The 18,729-nt window shown below is 38.2% G+C and overlaps 1 protein-coding gene, 1 long non-coding RNA gene and 1 pseudogene across 2 annotated transcripts; 2 read left to right on the top strand and 1 right to left on the bottom strand.

The window, feature by feature from the left end:
* The first annotated feature begins 2,499 nt into the window (after window positions 1–2,499).
* LOC149034202 (uncharacterized) lies at window positions 2,500–3,287 on the top strand. Its single transcript, XR_016182759.1, has 2 exons — window positions 2,500–2,690; window positions 3,179–3,287. It is a non-coding gene; the product is annotated as an uncharacterized LOC149034202 (long non-coding RNA).
* A 3,921-nt stretch (window positions 3,288–7,208) lies between these two features.
* On the bottom strand, window positions 7,209–11,612 carry LOC113665496 (uncharacterized). The gene is made up of 4 exons (XM_089193198.1): window positions 11,404–11,612; window positions 9,024–9,362; window positions 8,329–8,466; window positions 7,209–7,878 (listed from the first exon to the last, which is right to left on the bottom strand). Exons 2-4 carry the CDS (start codon window positions 9,334–9,336, stop codon window positions 7,403–7,405), a joined length of 927 nt encoding a protein of 308 aa, XP_089049324.1. The 5' UTR covers window positions 9,337–9,362; window positions 11,404–11,612; the 3' UTR covers window positions 7,209–7,402.
* Window positions 11,613–17,022: 5,410 nt separating this feature from the next.
* The window catches only part of LOC149034203 (sterol 26-hydroxylase, mitochondrial-like), a 121,004-nt pseudogene continuing 119,297 nt past the window's right edge, over window positions 17,023–18,729 (top strand).

Genomic DNA, 18,729 nt, shown 5'->3' on the forward strand with positions numbered 1-18,729 from the left:
CCTTGAATGCGAAACAGAAACTATTGATAATATATTCTCAGCAACAAAGCCCAGGAAGGAAAGTTTAAAGTATAATTATGACCGGACATCACAACTCATTGCGCTGACTGGTGATGAACACTGAGGATGTTCATCTCTCACAGATTCATATCAAATTATATACACAAGCAGCATGTAAACACATTTATTTCAAGTTATTATTAAAAAGCCTCTTTGAATCAGAGAGATATTTTAGAAAAAAGGTTATTCTTGAGAAGTAAGGAAAAAAGTGTCAGTTTTGAGGTGAATGATATCTCTATGGAGAGATATGGGATTTACACACCCATGGGAACTGTCTATGAGCCCTATAAATATATGAATTGGCCAATACAAATTCAAACACCTGTAACAGGTAATTTCCTCTCTTTAACCCTTTCACTTCCAGGAGTGAATAATGAGTTATTTCTCCTTCCAATGTAAATACATTGTCAAGCAGAAGGATGATGAGAGGAAAGAAAATATCAACTTGGGGATATTGTCCATTATCTAATTTTCAGAGCTAAGTTACAGGAAAAGTATGGCATAGAGTAAGGAGAATTGATATTGAGATCTCTGGAGTGAAAGAGCAAATTTTTAAGTTTCTTTGCTTCTATTGAGCAGGAACAGTGTTCATAAGGTACACCTTCTTCTGTGCTGCTCCATGATCTGGTGGTTCTCGTTGCTCACTTCCGCCATCTTCTATGCCATCAGCATGACCTGGTAGGAAATACCCATCATCAAAATCATCATATAACAAACAAAAATTATGAAGGACACAAGTAGCAGTTATTATTTTCACTGCCATGGCTAAATCAAGGTGATCAAGATATTGAAGCTTTTGCCATCTTCCTTTGAGAAGAGAGAAGGATCTCTCCACTCTCTGGCGTACAGCAGGAAGGGCTGTGTTAAACTGTCTTTGTCTTCGTGTCAAATGGCCATTATCTCGAAATAGGGTAATCAACCATCTGAAATAAAAAAAATACGTGACGTCCAATTTGCCATAGAGCTGACTTAGCTAAAGATTTCTGTATGTTTTAACAAAAGAAAAGATATGTCATACAACATGAGTGTATTAGTGAAAACTGGTGCAATTATGGGATGAGCTTTACTGGTTTCTATATCACAAGCATTAAACATCAATGTATTCTTACTAAAATTCATATTGAAGAGGCACATAGAATTTAGGGTTGAAGCTTTTGTGTGAAAAACTATTTTAATATATTAAAATAATGGACAATCTACTGACCTCAACAAAAGGTAACCCCCATCCCCAAGGAGATGTGTGTCACCTGGAAATTTAGTGGCAGCTGTTTGGTACGGCCCAGAGTTCCTAAGAACTCTAGAGTCGTGAAAAGAGCCAGGCCAACCTGCCTCTATATCCAGAAACACCATATTTTCATCACATACTGTCTGAAAAGTAGTAGAGAAAAGTTATGATTTATGTGGAGTCCATATTTTCTTAATGATATTGGAAGAAATGTAAAATGCTCCAAATCAGTATTTTGCACAGACTTTTGCTACCAATCCTTTAATGGGCTTAACATATGAAGCGGCTCCTCTGTAGTTTCTCAGCTTAACTGTGACATTTCTTCCAGTTTATGTAGGCATCTGGTTCATGCTCAGGGGCACGAATACACACGAGTAGCATCAATAAGACCAACAACACCAGGGAATTTCCCTTCGACATGGAATGTTGCTTCAATTTCACGAGCGAGGTGAGCTGTTGATTTCAATTTTAATTATGTTATCTCAGTATTTATAAACACCACTGTAAACACTTTACTCACACACTGATATATATATATATATATATGTAAACGCTCACCATTGGGACACTTAATGTAGCGATTTAATGTTCTCCGCATAAAGCAGGCAACTGCAGCCGGAAATATTGCATCGTGGTTGCTGTTGAGAATGGTATAGCTCATCATCGCAGTCATCCTGTTCTAACGACTCGTAAATATTTAAAAAGCCCGCTAACTTGAAACACAACAAAGTAAACCCAGCATGCTCTGTGTTGCAGAGCACGTGACCTCAAATTCTGGGATGCGGTCGGATGCGTTCCATTCGACCACCGAAAATTTCGAAATTTTGAAACGGTGATTTTTGTTGAATATAAAGCGCCCCTGCTCTTAACTTTTAGTTTGATTAACAAATAGAGAAGCCTTGACTGTGCTCTGTTCTGTTATAAAGCACGCAGGAAGCGGCTAGAGCACGAAAGAAGTGTAGGGAGAAACACTCGACTACGTCTCGTGTTTCTCCCCACTTCTTGAGTGGTCCACTCGGTCTCCTGGTCAGTCAGTCAATCAATTAGTTTTTCATTTAATCAGCCTGAAAGGCAGGCATCCAGCAAACAAATCAATCAGTAAATCATCTAGCTACATCCAGGCACGCCTCCATCAGCGAAAAGAAAAATCACCAAGATGCTGGAATATTGATCAATCAGAACTTAACATTCAGTTAGTCAGCGAGTGAGTCGGTCTCCTGGTCATTCAGTCAGTCAATGACTCAATCAGGCTGGTAGTCGGTCAGGTGGTCTTTCATTCATTCAGTTTGTCAATCAGCTTGTCAGCAAGTTGTCTTAATCTCTTGGTTTTACCAAACAGGAATCAGAAGAACAAGCAAACAAGGACTCTGGAAAAGCCGCATTCTCTGAAGCATATCAGAATGATGTGAGTATTAACTTTTTTTAATGGGAAAAAAATTTAGCCGATTCTCTTCTCTCTGTTGGCTCGAAACGTCAGCTTTGAAACTCTTTACGATTGTCAATTTACGTTATCAACTCAGTTGATAATACTAAATTACTTCGTGGCTGTAGTTTACTTGTAGCTGGGAGTAAAGAGGTCATATTTTCAACATTTTTGGCCTATTTCATTCCTTTTGCCCTAAGAAACAAGGCAGCTAATCTTTCCTACCCTCAATAAAGTCTGGCTCCTTATAATCCCTCAGATCATCTCAGTTTCCCGAGTGACTATGACATAATTACAATCAAGGCATTGAGAACATCGTCATTATAGAAAACCGACATCTTCTGCAACTCTTAGGCGATTGAAAATATTGAGACATATTGTTTCTTTCGATCGCCATATAATTGAGTTTTGAAATAACTTTTTTTAATGCGTTTTCTCTTTTCTTGTTTAATCGTTTGATTTTATCATAGGAGGTGATGTTACTTGGCGAGGATGGACAAAGCAGTTTCTGATATTTTTAGCTTTGTATTTTGATACCTGTGAGAGTACAAAAATATAGTAAAAGATTTTTAAAGTAGATTTAAAGTGACTTTGTGGATTTTGTGGCGAAGTTCTTCATTACGTCATGTGCAATTGAGCTCTTAATTCAAATGTATGTGAAATAATCGTCTAACTATGCGCAGATCAATCGTCACGGCATTAATTACTTTCAGAACTTTACGGCGGCGTGTTAAAGGATTCGCTTTCCATTGAGGAATGGGACAAAGTTAAAGGAATTGGGATGAAGACCAGCAAATATGTTTTTCTATGGTCAAAAGACAGCGGTCGTTCATTCCTTTCTTATGCTCCATCGCAAGAACTACATTTCTGTTCTTTATAACAGTTGCTGCAACTTTTTCCTTGTCTTCGAAACCGAGAACACCAGTCAGAAAATTAGACGATAGGGTTTCTGGTATCAAATAATGTTTTTCCGAAATGAAACTACGAAATACATCAAAAACGACTAACATAATGCTAATTACGTCAAAATACTGATCTACATGTACCCGACTTGACATTAGTTATAATACATTACGTTAATGTCGCTCCTTACGAAGTTCTAATGAAAACAGATTGTAGGAAAGATCATTAACTCGTGGTTTTGGTTTTCAGCGATAAAACAAATATTTCACAATTTTCTGTTTTTTCTCAGGTTCAATGTTCTATAGCCCATGTCCTCCTGAGTTGGCTAGCTATTTCTCATTTTCATCTTTAAATAACACTCTTCATTGGGCTGTAACTTTTCCTAGCTTCTCACACATTTCTCCACTTTGTTACAAGTGATCACGCTCTGATTCAATTAGAGCGTGAATTGCCTCAAAGATGCACTCCACTCTCACAAAAATTAGGCGCAGAATTTTTTCGAGGACTTGAAACAAAATGTCATGAACCCTCAAATGGGCTTCATCTGGCAAAGTATGAGTACCCAAAGGCTGTTCCTAACTGTGGGGGTGTGCAACATGACCCTTAGTTGGGGGTCTATAGGAAAAAAATTCTTCATTCACTGAGGAACATACTTGATTACCATTGTCGGGCTTTCGTAAAGGGGGAGGGAGGGGAGCGTTGTGCTCCATTGTGTATGTGGTAAGAGGATTGGATGGAGAAGGATCTTGTGGCCTTAACGCATACACTTAAGTAGAACTTACATGGATGGTCTTTGAAGCAGGTTCTGAACTTAAATTGGTTACTGATGGGGTTGTAACCGTCACCACTTTTGTTGTTTTTGTTGATACTGATGCAGGCGTGGGCGAGATGACGTTTGCACCCTCAGAATAAACGATAAAACACAACGTTAAAGCCAAAGCCTGAGTAAAAATCTGAAAGAAGGAGAGAGGTCTTGTGGCTTCGCTCAAAGAGACCACCTCTGCGTATGAGATCCTAGGCTGATACTATTCAATGAAATTACAAACAAAAACTTCCACAAGACAATACATAGTTCAACTCTTAACAACATAAACAACAAAGCTTTCACACTCGTGGCAAATTAGTCAATAATAACCCGCTAGAAGCCTGTTATGGCCATCCCTTTGTTAGCTACTGTCACTGTCCTCACGCTAAGCAGAGCAAACTTTGCGAGGCGCTTCTATTGTAGTTGTCATACTGGCAGTGGTGTCTCGACGGCGGCGCATACAGGAGAACAACGGAGTCATCCCTCCCTCCTGGTTAAAAAAGATATCTAAATGGCATACCTCAAAACGTCGACAGTAGACGAATGCGAGTAGCTGATGAGTGACCACGAAAATTAGTACTGTGTGTCACGCTGATGGTTAGAAGTTTGTTGCGAAGTTTCTAACTTGTTTTCCTTCAACTTAAACTCTTGAAGAACTGATAGAATAGCTTAGAATGGTATTCCTGGGGCATCTCTTCCTTAAACCTTTTAACTCCCAGATCAAATTTGTAATTCTCCTTTCAGTCAAGCATACAATTCTTGTAATGTTAGTTCAAAGAATTTAGTATTGGATCAAGTAATTATTCCCAAATTAATATTTTTCTTTATTCTCATCACTTGTTTAGTTGATATCGTATTGATATTGTGGGGAGAAATTCTGTCTTGGTCACTTATGGGAGTTAAAGAGTTAACTTGCACAATCCGATGAGTTTCACAACACAATTGAAATGTAAAGTTTGCATCATTTCCATTTGAGAGTTGTTATCAATCTAAGAGGAGAGCAATGTTATCCAAATGAAGCTAGTGAAGCATTTCTCTCTGTGTCAAAACAACCCTGGAAAATTACAGTTTTCCTGTTCAACGAATATTGAGTCAGCGTGGTGGTCAATTATCATCGAATTTAGTTTTCTGACCAAAAAGGAACATAAAATTCATACAGAGAGGCTAAATACGTTAGCAATATTTTTTCCAATAAAGCACGCGCACAGCGATAAATCCTGCCATCTAATTGGTTCCTAGAGCGGACAAAATTTTGTCAAGGGCAACGGTAACACCTCGCCAGATCATCATGCCAATCTATTTTCGTGAATTGTCAACGTTTTGGGTCTTGATATGCAATGCAACTGATCAATTGCTTTCCAGCAGAAAAGCGATAGCAAAACGTACTGCACCATCCACCGGGTAGAGATTTTTACTGACTGCAGGATCTCGTTATCCAACCCTGACAACTGGAGCCAGATCTTTCAAGTAGGTAGAGTATAACAAGGTAATTTAGTATTATCAACTGAGTTGATAACGTAAATCGGCCACTGTAAAGAGTTTAAAAGCTGACGTTTCGGGCGTTAACCACTCGCCAGAGCAATTGGAGGAATTGTGGGTTGTTTGTGCGTTTATATGCATATATTCAGTCGATTATCAACTCCGTTTGATAATTCTAAATTACCTTTTCAAGTATCCGTTGATTTTTCCACGACGTCGATTCTTTGTTTCTTATTGTTCGAGTTAATTTAAGTGGCAACGCAATTGTGTCCTCGCATTCTGTGTGTAATCAAAGCTATAACAAATTTGAGGAGGTTGTTTGATCATCAGCATCCCGACTCGAGCACAAACAACGATAGGACAGTTTGCACGTTCTCACAAATGTGTAAAGGGCAGTCTACACATCATGTTAGCATATTTTGCCTCATTTGCAAGCGTCAAGTTCATTCAAAGATGGTACATTGTTGTTAAATTGTGGGTTTTGAATGAGTGTCACCGATGAGCATTTGATAGTCTTCATGAATTGGTAACAGGAAACTGGATCGTATATTCTGTTTGTGATTAACATCTCTTACTCCAGGTTCGCGATTGCCAGATTTTGTTGTTCACTCGTATAGTTACAGACTGATTGAAACTCTACTCAGCCCTATACTTTAATTAAAATGTATACATAGATAATTTTTCCCTATGGATATTTTTTGAAAAAAAAAAATTTCACTAAAAAAAAAAAAAAAAAATCGGATAGAACTAGTCAAGGGCCCTTGGTTGAAGTTTTTCCCTGGCGTCGATTATCCAAATATTTTTTGAGGGAGTTTTTAGGAAGGATCGCAGGTCTTCGATGTTATGATAAAAAATAGACTTTCGGGAGGGTGTTTGTTTTTGTTTTGTGTTCTTTCCTTTCTTTTGCCTTCCTTAGTTCTATTTCGCCTCCATTTTTTACCTTTTTTGAAATCGAGCTTGAGTACGAAACCCACTATAAATAACCACAGGAGCCTGACAACCACTTACATGCACGAATTTATTGATTAAAAAAACTTCTCATACAGTTAAAATTTCACTCGACTATGAATACTATACTACTTAGTAAGATGTACCAGGCTGAGCAAGACTAGGCAAAACTAATCGACTGAAAAATATCACGCCTTCCTCTGTGATCTTGAGCGATATTACAATAAAAACCATTCTGATCCCTACGGTCATGACAGGACGGAAAAACGCGTGGACTGTAAGTACCTCCCGTTGTCCCATACAAAGCCTTAGAAAACTTTTCTAAGGCTTTGTATGGAACAACGGGAGGTACTTACAGTGCATGCATTATCCGTCCTGTCATGTTTCTCTTTTCTGTCGGGAATAGAACGAAGACATAGCAGTCCTTAAACATTGAAAAAAGGTTTGTCTTCCTACAAATGTTACTCGGAATCTTGTACATGAATGGCGTTCGTTTCTAATCTAATGTTTTACTTCTACGTTTAAAATTATCGAAGGCAACTGAGGGCAGTGAGCAGACTCACTCATACCATGCATACACATCAACACAAGTTTCACCGCTGTTGTCTTCCTCTCCGACGTCCACCCAATCCTGTCCGTACCATATCTGCATCTCCTGGTTGCTCGAGAGAGACAATGGATTGACTAGGTTGCGAAAAACCAGCTCAGTTGATTCATGGTGATATCCAGGAAGACTGTAAAAGTGTATTTTGTTTCCAAAAGAACTGGAAGGTAAAGCTTTCAAGTCTTCGACAGGGGGCAGAATGGCCTCCTTATTGGCATCTGTGATGATTGTCATCAAATTTTCTCCATATGTTGGGTTGGTGCAGCCCCAGTAGGATGAAATAGTGTTATCGTTGCAGCGCACCGACCCTGACCTGTGAATAAGCTTCATTGTTTTCACTCGTCCACTCTTTTTCATGTTGAAGGAACCATACTGATTATTTTTGGTTCCAAAGCAGGCAGGTTCTTCACCATTTATCTTTTGCCAGCTCTCTAAGATATAGTAATAAGATAGCTAGATATTTTTTAAAGTTAATTAAACTGTATTTAAAAAAATAGCTACTATCAGCCAATGCATTTTCGAATGGTATTGGGCTAACAGCCATTTGCAGGATAAATTCCAGTAATAAAAAAGGTAAACCATTTTCCTTTTCGGTGTCGTGATCTGGATAGTTGTTTTAATCTATTCCCATTCGTCATTAAAACAATTTTGTATAAGGGAAAGAACAATTCATGTCATTGACTAATCTTCTTCTCGGAGTTTATAGTTCTATTTGAATTACAGAAAAGTAAAAACCTTTCTTCTCTATAATTCCCCTTTTTTGCAGAAACACTGCGACGAGATATTATTTTGGTAAGTTTAAAAAAGAAGTCGGAGCAGGAGAACGCGTTAGCAGGCAGTGGGGTGATGAATTAGTCCACTAATTAAATCAGACAATTTACCTTTACAATAGGCCTCGATGACCTCGCTATTCTCTTCAGAGTAAATCCAGTATTTCCCGTCAGCCACCTGGTTCCCTTCACTGGCTTTAATCTCACCACAGGTTTCCGCCGGAAGTTCTTTGATGGATCCGAGGGGAACTACGTCAGAAAAAACAAATTTCATGCAAGAATCTACACCATCATGCAGTTCGATACCTCCTGATGCGACAGGAGAGAAAAAAAAAACCCTCCTACCTTTCCTGCTTGCGTAAAAGCAGAAAGAAATAAAAACTTTGCTAATTCTATCAGATCCAGACTAAGAAATGAGATGGAAGACAGTAACAATAACGCAGCGAAACAAGCCAACATTTCCGTATCATCGTCAAACCATTTTCTAAGTGACTAAGGAAAAGAGGTGCTTGACTTCATAATTAAGTCAAATATTATCTTCCCACGATGATGTTGATGAGACGGTGATTCCAAAACGTCGTTCCTTTAATTTTGACTTGTCTCTGTATTTTGAAATGCTTTTAATTACCAATATTGAAACAATCTCCGAAATTGAATCATCAAAAGGCTCGCCATAGAAATATATCTAAATATATAAATTTTGTTTCTCTGAAATCTGACTTTTCTGTAATCATGAATGAAAAATTTTAAAAAGTTTTCCCAGAAACGCAAATGCAAAAAGTTAGTCGAGGGAACGTAAAGGGTACCTCTGTTTCTAGAACGCTTCATGTAAAATCGCCTCTGATCCGGCATAAAATCTTCCGGTCGTGCTTCCTTTGTACGATTGTTCAGTTCACAGATGTTTTGACCAATGACGACATTGTAACTCTGACAAGTGACTTCTTCCTCACACAGGTAAAAACACTCTTCAGGCAACTGATCGCGATACATTTTAAACACGTGACCTCTCAGGCTCATTCCACCAATGGAGCTTTCGATTACATGACACTGGCTGTTGGCGTTGAGTACACCAATCTGGGACATCACAAACACGGTTGCCAGCCAGAACTTTGGATTCATTCTGAGGTGAATGTAGGTGCCAATTGCTGCACACAAATTAAGTACCGATCAACACAGTTAACAATGCTAAGATTAAGTTGAATATGGATTTTCAGTCAAATTAATACCTCAATTTACACCTTAGAAGGAGAAGTCAATTCAAAAAGGTTTTGTTGTAGTTACCTTCGGCCTCCACTGGTTGAACGTATTAATATTAAACAAATGAACGTGTTCAGTTCAATTAAGTTACGAAAACCTAATCATCGACAGCAGTAAGAAGTGACACTGCACTTCACATGAGTTATTGAAACGAGCGGGGAGTAAAGAAAGCTAGATGTTGGCCGAGTTCTGCTTTTTAATCAACCGAGAAACAGTCCAGGTCCCATAAAATCAGCCGGCAAAAATTATTTCATTGAAAAATGATTATCGTTTCCGGTTATTTCATTGGGTCGCGTTGAAAGGGAAAAAACAAAAATTATCTACCGTATTTGTTTATTTTTTTCGATGATTTTCTCATTTGCAATTGTTAGCGTTTGCTCGTTGTTGTAATTTAAAACAGCCGAAGAGTTTTGATTTCAGATATTTGTTTTCTTTACTTTTGTACTGAAAGCACCGTTCATTCCGAGGTTTTCAATTTTCGTAAAGTTCCATGATAGTTTATTTATTATTAATTTTTCTTAATTTCTAGAGTCTCCAAACAAAAATCCGTAAAAAACAAAGTTTAATATGCCATAATGAGGTTTTGCTATGCAAAGCTTACCCAAAGACATGAACAAATGAAACTTTGAAGATGATCTGATAAATGGAATAGAAATATCGAATTTTGGCCTCAATTTACCTCAGCAGGAGTATGTCTCCTAGTGTTGAGTGGGTTGTGCTAAATGTCGACAGTTGCTGCTTCTAAACACCAATGATAGTCAAGTTATGAATTCTTCATCACACGGAGCGTTGGATGTTTTTTCTTTAATTTTCGGAAGTGACTTTAAATCTCTTTTTAGCAAAAGTGTTATGTATCAAAAACACTGAGATGAAAATATAACTTTTATCTTCCATCTTGAAATTAAATAAGGTCTGCCATTCCCTTTCCCATTTCCTATTTCCTATTCCTCGTTCTCCATTACCGCTTTTAGTAATATCCATTTACTCGTGCTTATCAACATCAAATTGCACTCAAAATCATGTGGTTCCTATTCAAATCGAACACTAAGAGCCGGCTGAACAGTGTACTCCAGCGGTTTTACGCAGAAACAAATATTAAGTGGAGTATGACCCAGACAGTAAACCACTTTTAAGAACAAGGACTACGGCCGTTCTATTGTACCGGACAAAGATTTTACTTCGCACTGTCTAAGCAGGCGTTGGATGGAAAAGCGAAATAGCTTCGCCAGGTTGGCCATGAAAATAGCTTTAACAAAGCTCGAAAAATACCAGAATATAGAGTCAGTGAATAATTAACTCTCGCTTCTCTCTTCTATCAATTAGCTCTTGTCGGAATAACGAATTGGTCCAGAAATATTTCTAAATCATTTTGTCTTGCATTTTATTTGTGGCACACTTTTCGGATAACAAGATAATATCTGATAAAACCGACATTTGGGATAAAACGCTTTTTTCATGCACAAATTGTGTCAGCTACGTCATAGAGCACTAAAGCAGATAACATTGTTCTCAGCTGCGTCTCGAGCGACTCTTACGCTTTTCTCGCCGTCTCCAAACTTCCCCTCGTGATCATGAATCCACACCTCGCTATACCCACACTAGGCGAGAACTGCAAGTGTATATTGGCCAATCTTTCTTCTTTTTGTTATTAGAAACAGTTCCCCCCTTTAGTAACCATCAGAACTTATTTTGTCGTCACAATTTTTACGAACGAACCAGACCAACTTTCTCTAACTTCCGCACCGAAAGTACTTTGCATTCCCTGGGAGTATGTTGATAGTTTTTGTCAATTACTGGAGTCTCCAAATTATTGTTTGTAGTAGACGAAACGTTATATGCCATATCAGGGTTGTGTTATAGAAGCTTACTCAGACAAATAAAGGAAAGAAACTTGTTACATGATCCAATAAATGTAAAGAGATAACTTACCTTACCCAAACTCAGCCTTATTTACCTCTGCTGTAATATGTCTTTAAGTTAGAGTGGGATGTGCTGAACATCAACAATAGCCGAGTTATGAGTACTTTATCGCACAAAGCAACTTCCTGCGTGTCTCTCGATTTGTTTCTTGTTTGATATGTTAGATAGCCGCGATAACTTTTATCTCAGAGCAATATGTTTTCATAACTTTTATGTCTAATTAATGAGGTCTGGCACTAATCTTAAAACATTAGCAGGATATCTTAATTATTCTCGTACATATGTATTTTTTTACAAACTTTTCAAACCGCTTTTCTTTTTGTTTTTCCTTCTTGCAAGTGGCTGCGCCAAAGCTGGCATAGAATTCAATTGTTTCGCACTTTGAAATAATCGCCGCACTATTAATTATAAATAACTGTGGCACTTTGTAATACAGCAACACTTGTGCTTTGTATTGTAAAAGCTGTCGGACTTTGTAACAGCATTTGTCGAACTTTAAAATAAACTTTGTACATATCGCTGGTCGGAAGGCAAGTACGCCTGATTGACCAGTCTCTCTAAAAGCGACCCGATGCATTTCGGTTCGAAAAATCGGTTTCGTTTTTAAAACTTTTTTATTTAATAATAAAGTATTTAGCGGCACTGGGCGAACCGACATAATGAAAACTTTTTTTAAAAATCTCTTACGAGTTTCGTCTGACAATAGCGGACCTCAGGGAGTTTCTACAAGTTGGGTAAGAAAGCTTGCTTATATACAAATACGAAATATAATATCTAATTTGGACCTTTACCCATAGTGTGAAGCAAGCAAAAATTATTCGCAAGCTGTGACTAAGGGGGTTGTACGTGAGTGGCATTTTTCGGAACTATGATTTTTATTGACAGGGATGATGATTTGTCCTGACAAAGTGCGACAATTTTATTGCAGAGTGCCACAGGTATTAAAGAGTGCGACCATTATTACAAAGTGGGACAGGTGTTCCTCTAAATATGCCAATAACAGTCGTTCTTCATCATTCGAAATATGCGATCCTTTTTCTTAAATTTTACGGTGTGGCTAAATGCCCGTCAGCCGGGCATGGTCTCAAATAGACTAAAAGTCCAACAATTAGGACTGACTGCCGGGCATTTAATCTATTCGATTTTTCCAACTTCCTGCATGCCACGCGAGTTGTTTCCTATGCAATTGTTACGAGTGTCAATGTAGAGTGGGGTTGTTCCTAGACAAAACTCAGGATCGTCGGTAACAGCAGCAAACTGATTCATTTCCACGTAGTTGACTTCTCGACTTTGCAGCACTAAGCTTCTTCACACTCACATACACTTCACTTTTTTGACGAAACTATCGCTCTTATCTACATAAATTCCAAGGATCTAGAAACTTCTCTAAAGAACTAAATTAAGTAGTTTAACACGGTTTCTAAATCTGAGTAATTGCATAAGAAATAGAACGTTCCAGAATGTTGATATACAAGAAGGTCACGGCTGGATTACTTCGGGTTCTAGAGTCTTCTATAGAATGTTCTAGGACTTAACTTAGACAATTTTTCGTAACGGCAATGTTCAAGAGATTACGTAGCCCTTGATGCCTTCCCTTCACGTTAAATGTTTTCATATTATTATGTTCCAACTATAAGACTGGTAGGCACCAACCTTAATAAAATGGTAAGACTTCTTAGATATTCTGGTCTGTCTTCTCAAAATATGTATATAAAAAAAAAACTGCGCGAAAAGGTTTTGTTTTTGGTTTTCTTTCCACTAATCGCTACGTCTAATCAGGCATGCAGATAGCATTCTTAAAATTAGAAAAAACAAAACAAAACATGTTTTAACAGTAAAAGAGACCCGCTTTCTTGAAGGAATACGTACTGAAAGAGCCTCATAACAGCTGTAACGTTAATGTTTAGCACAAATTGCAAAATGCTTTGCGTTAATTTATTCGAATTGGGCCTTTTTCTCTTTGCTTTTTCCTAGGACAACGTTACTGCCAAGTAGGTAGGTGTAAATGGCTGAAAGGAGAACATGTTATCTAAATACATGCGGCGGGAGGTGCATAGTTTGCGAAACAATTGTAATTTATGGGTTTGTTAGTTGGGCCACAAAGTTTTTCTCCCCAAGAAAAGTAGATTTCAAGTATCAGTCACGTAGCTTCTTGCCAGTAAAAGATTTTACGAGTTTGAATGTTCCCACGTGTTTAAACATGCTTCATTAAACTTGCAGTTATATTCGTGACAATTAACAATTTGCATTTCGTTTACACTGTTTGTTTTGTTATCACTATCTTACGGTGTCTTCACCATTTCTAAATTGTCTCACTCTGATCATAAACGTTCTATTAACATACCGCTTTACGGTACACGGTACTGAAAAGCTTGTATTTCCCAACATTATCTGCCAAAGACATATACATGCGCAGCTTTTGACACGCAAAATTGATCATAAGTTTGAGCTCATGCGGAGAAAAGGAAACACAAACTAATACTCGATCATCAAGCGTATGTATGTATTACACGTACAGCAGAATTTTCCCAGGTGATCTTGCAGGTGATTAACAAAACAGTGACCCCTAATTCATGGAATACTCTGATAGACTGCCTTTGAGTTTTTGTTTTTTGCTAGCTACAGCAAACACCTCGAAATTTAGGCGATAAATTTGAAAATTTAAACGTCATTTCGTCGATAAATAGCTCGAAGTCAAGTTACTTCCCTGAATATCGATCATGAAGTAAGGCGAGAAATCGTTACGTATACTTTGTCTGACCGTCGGTCAACCATTCAAGTGGAAAAAGATTAATCGGAAGGAAAAAAGATGTAGTTAAAAGCGTGCACGAGGTTTTTGCACAAGATTCATTGACACAAGCTACTTGTTTAAAACAAATACCTGTCATCAGGATTTGATATAACGATATCATTATTTACTCAAGTCCCTTTTCCAATGAAACAAGACTATTAGTAAAGGGTCTCAATGAGGTGATGGCTTTTTAAGAGGCCCTGCGCCTAAGAAACGGCCGATGATCTCTGGCTAAAAAATTAAAATCGGCCGATTTTTATCTTCCAAGTAGAGGTTACCTAATACTATTTAAAAATGAATTTCTTTTGCTTCAAAAATCACTATCGCAACACAAAATAATGAGAAAACTACGCAGTTATGAAGATAAAGGCCTTTTAATGTAATATCATTCGATAAACATCGAAAAACTGCAGAAGCGAATGAAAAATAAATTTCCAAGTATTGCATATCAAATTAGATGGAGCGTTGGAGATGATTTTAAAATAATTGTTTCAACAAAATCTCACGCTTTTGAAACCAATTACAGTGATGAATCAGACATTAGAAGGATATAAATTTTTCGGTCAAAGTATATTGACCTTGTACGAAGCGTTCAAAGTTGCAGTGTTTACCGTTATGTTGCTACTTCGGCGAAACACTTCTCTGTTGCCAATACGTCCATGGATAGCGTTGTAAATGTCACTTTAAACCTTGCTAGGCGCTAAAATACCATCCTAAATAGAATGATATGGTATTAAAAAAGAGAAAGGAAGATTTACATTTATCATCTGCTGAGGTGAGTTGAATCTTGGAAATGTTATCGCGTGACAGCACTCGTTTCTCCAAACTACGGCGGAATCCAAGCAACTGCGTAGAATATGAGTAAAAAAAACAACTCTTCCGCCGCCAGTAATCCTGAAGTTAACCAGTTTTGTATTATTGCCATGAATGATGATGAATTCAGGTGAAAATTAGCCTCAGATATTGTCTATTTAGTACTTTGGTGGGCTGCATGTATTTCGTTACATTCCAACGGACGTTACGGATCAGCACTTACAGGGGTCAGCGGATGTAAAAATAGAAACAACAAGGTAATCATGGCAGATGCCTGTACTTTGTCAAAAGAGGGTCTCTTGGACTGCGGATCCTCACGTGGTCGCACGGAGACAGTGTTTCTGTATGAATGTCGAGATGATGTAACTACATATCTAAAAATTGTCTTTTTTCGCATGCAAACCTGAAAGAATACGAGGTCATCCTGCAAAGGGCTGGCCTCGACCGTTTGTCTCATGAAGAAGTGAAAACATTACGTGTTTGTGCTCGCCATCGCTAAGGTATGGGCAAGTACTACTGTGTCAGTATCCAGGACACAAAGGACCACCTGCCAGCGTTAAAAGCCGTGACGTGATCAATCCTGCCACGGCCAAGGAGGTGTTTCAGTTGTTTGATATATCTGTGCCGATAGGTTCACGTAAGAATAAAACACACAACTTTTGGAGGATTTCTTTGTCTTAGCCTGGTAATCAAATTAAAACTTTATTTATTATTCACAGAGAAGATAAAGTGAACATATAATGAATGTTGTGTCCTGTCATAAAACACCTATAAGTTCTCAGTTATACCCTATAAGACAAGCACTGTAAAATAAGTTATTTGAAATTTAGTTTCTTCAACACTTTCTAACAAAAATTCTCAGGACAACAGTCATCTCAATTCTGGTCTCCTTCAACAGAAAATAGATTTTAAAAACAAAAGCATAATAGGTGAAAAACGAAGAGCCCTCGACAGGTCATGTACAAATTAAAGACTCTAAAGTTCTTTTACGTTCGCCCACTTTTATACGCTTTGTTTCCTGCCATCAGAACGCCAATTGCAGATAACACAGCAGTAACACTGTTACAACTAACTAGAATCATATTTCACAAGAAAAATTCTACAATGTTGACTTAAATTAATTTTCTGCTATAACACCGGCACGGAGGTTACTTTCTGTTCTGAAACCGCAAAACTCCTTTAACTGCAAGCGAGAGGAACATTATGGTAATACAAAAGATTCTTAATTAAAATCAAAGACAATCGAAACCATTCATTAAAGATTTAAAAAAAGCATTTAACAGCAATTTAAAAGCTCGCAAGATCGTCACTGGTGTGAAATCAGTGTTGGTTAAATCCATTTTGAAATCACTGGTGATCCTTTCAATCTGATGGACTCTCAGCGGTGCAATTTATTCACGAATCGCACACTTAACGATCAATTTGCAGGAAAGTGAAATATACTTTTGCAACTTTACAAACCAGCTCAGCCAATGATTCACTGTGACGATTATCTCACAGCAACATTGATATGGACGAGGTAAGGCAATCAGCAACTTGATCGTGACAAATACTTCCTTGTCTACTCAGGATGAAATCTGAAGTCAACTCTTCTTGTTATTCCTCCTGGATTCATCACCAAAACCAAAAATAAGGAAACTAGCCAAGGCTCCTACAACACCTCCGGAGACTCCCCTGAAAGCCCGACGCTTACCTACACCACAGATCCAGCAGATACCACTGCAGTGCATTGTTCGGACACTTTTCTGCTGGTTGTTATCTACGTACTCTTGTGTTGCGTTTGTTTTTTATGTCGGTGCTGTGCGTTTTTCCTTAAAAGAAGGCGCTAACTTTGAAGATAACTAAAGATAGGAGCGTAAAATAGTCGTAAAATATTTCGCACGACTCTGCCTTTACTTTTTAAAAGTCTGCTATCACTGTGTTTGTCTGCTCACAATAACCGTTGGCAGAGTACTGCACCCTAGTTTGTTTGTTATGGAATCCAAGTTGCTAAAAGCGCGAAGATAACATGTCCCGCTGGTAACATGTCACCATCCTGCACTATCCTCCAAAAGAAAACAGGGAAGGGGCCCCGCCCGATTTTCTTTTCGATTATTAGTTCATCCGATCCTGCCGACGTTGCAAAGTTACTCCGATCGGATCCCAAACACCCTGAAAGACTGGACTTTCCGTCTCTAAATTTCTACCGGGAGAAAAGGAAGAAAATTCATGGTGGTTTTTTTTGCTAATGGCGAAGAATGGTACAAGCTACGGAGCGTCCTGAGCAGAAGAATGCTTCGACCGAAAGAAGTCGCCGACTTTACTCCGGGTTTTAATAAAATTATCGGCGATTTTATTCACTGATTACGATAAGTTCGAGAGCCTAGTGGGTCAGAGAAAGAAAACGAAGTTTGTGAACTCGATAACGGACTTTCCAAGTGGTCGCTTAAGTCTGTGGCGGAGGTGTTGTTTGACGAAAGGTTTGGCTGTCTTGAATAGGAAATCAATAAAGGGGCACAGACCTTCATAAAAGTCGTCGGAGATTTTCTGGCGAATGCGGTCGAGGTCCGTGTAGTGACAGTGTGGCGATTTAATCCTTAATCCTTAATTACCGGGCTTCCTGTATATGCCCACGCACATGTCAGCGGAGTTGTTAATCCGCACATGATAGCGGACTTGTTTTTGTTAAGCCACCATGTTTATGTTGTTCAGTATGTAAGCACGAGGTCTTATTGAATAAAGTCTCAATTGTGCAAGGATTGAACTTCTCTTTCATTACAGTCGGTTTTTTGCCTACTTGGTTTTACAAGATCTAGGAGACCCAGAAATTTAAAGAGTTTTTCGATAATTTTGATACGATGTACGATACTGCCGAATTATTTATCGGGAGAAGAATCATGGAACTGGAGGAGAAGTCATGCAGGCCATCAAAGGAAACAGAGCGTGACCTAGCTGGCTTCTTATTACCCTAAAAGACCATAAAGATAACTTCGCCAACCACCCTACATGAAAAGTCAGTAAACAAATTCTTTCACACATAGATCAGATCATCACACAAGTGAATTAATTAGCTACTCATCTAATTTGTATATAAGGAGGTATGTTCTTCATTGAATAAAGTTCTGTCTGACGAGCGCTTACGCGCGAAACTCAGAGTAACAGAGAATCGATGCGTCCTCTTTGATTCCTCCACTTATATATACCCAGCTCTGCCACCACAGCTTTGAGCACTTTATGCCAAGGTAGACTCTGCCCCCACATTTATATATATATGTATGTATATATATTTATATATCCGTGTTTTTCAAATAAATTTCAACGGTCTTATGAAATATTTTTCTCGCATGCAAATTTTTTTTCGTATTCAAATATATTTCGTATTCTTTCGGTTATCATTGTGTATTTATTGTCTTGTAACTCGGATATGTGGCACAAAAGTAGCAGACGAAAAGTCTGTTGAGTGTTTTGGTCAACAAAATGCAATCCCCTGCATAAATTTTCCTTTGATGTTTATGTAACCTTTTCCAACTGTTCAGTTGATAAAACGGAGCGAAACAGTAGCCGCAGAGCTAAAGGGAAGGATAATGAGTATACAAAAGTATGTGTGAGCATACGAGTCTGTGTTAGGATACAACGGTATCTACGCAAAGGGTATCGATTAATCCTTTACACCCTAAGATCAGTATGCATATTCTCCATACTGTTTCCTATATATTTCCCAAGGTGCTGACAAGGAGATTTTGCAGAACAAT

Source organism: Pocillopora damicornis, chromosome 14, assembly GCF_964200805.1.
Source record: "Pocillopora damicornis chromosome 14, jaPocDami1.2, whole genome shotgun sequence".
Lineage (NCBI taxonomy): Eukaryota > Metazoa > Cnidaria > Anthozoa > Scleractinia > Pocilloporidae > Pocillopora > Pocillopora damicornis.

Excerpts from the sequence above, each read along its gene's own strand:
- LOC113665496 (XM_089193198.1), bottom strand. The coding sequence starts at position 9,336 with ATGAATCCAAAGTTCTGGCTGGCAACCGTGTTTGTGATGTCCCAGATT. Across the intron at positions 8,467-9,023 it reads GAAGCGTTCTAGAAACAGAG|TTCCCCTCGGATCCATCAAA; the intron begins GTACCCTTTACG and ends TTTCTGACGTAG. Across the intron at positions 7,879-8,328 it reads CATCGAGGCCTATTGTAAAG|AGAGCTGGCAAAAGATAAAT; the intron begins GTAAATTGTCTG and ends ACTATATCTTAG.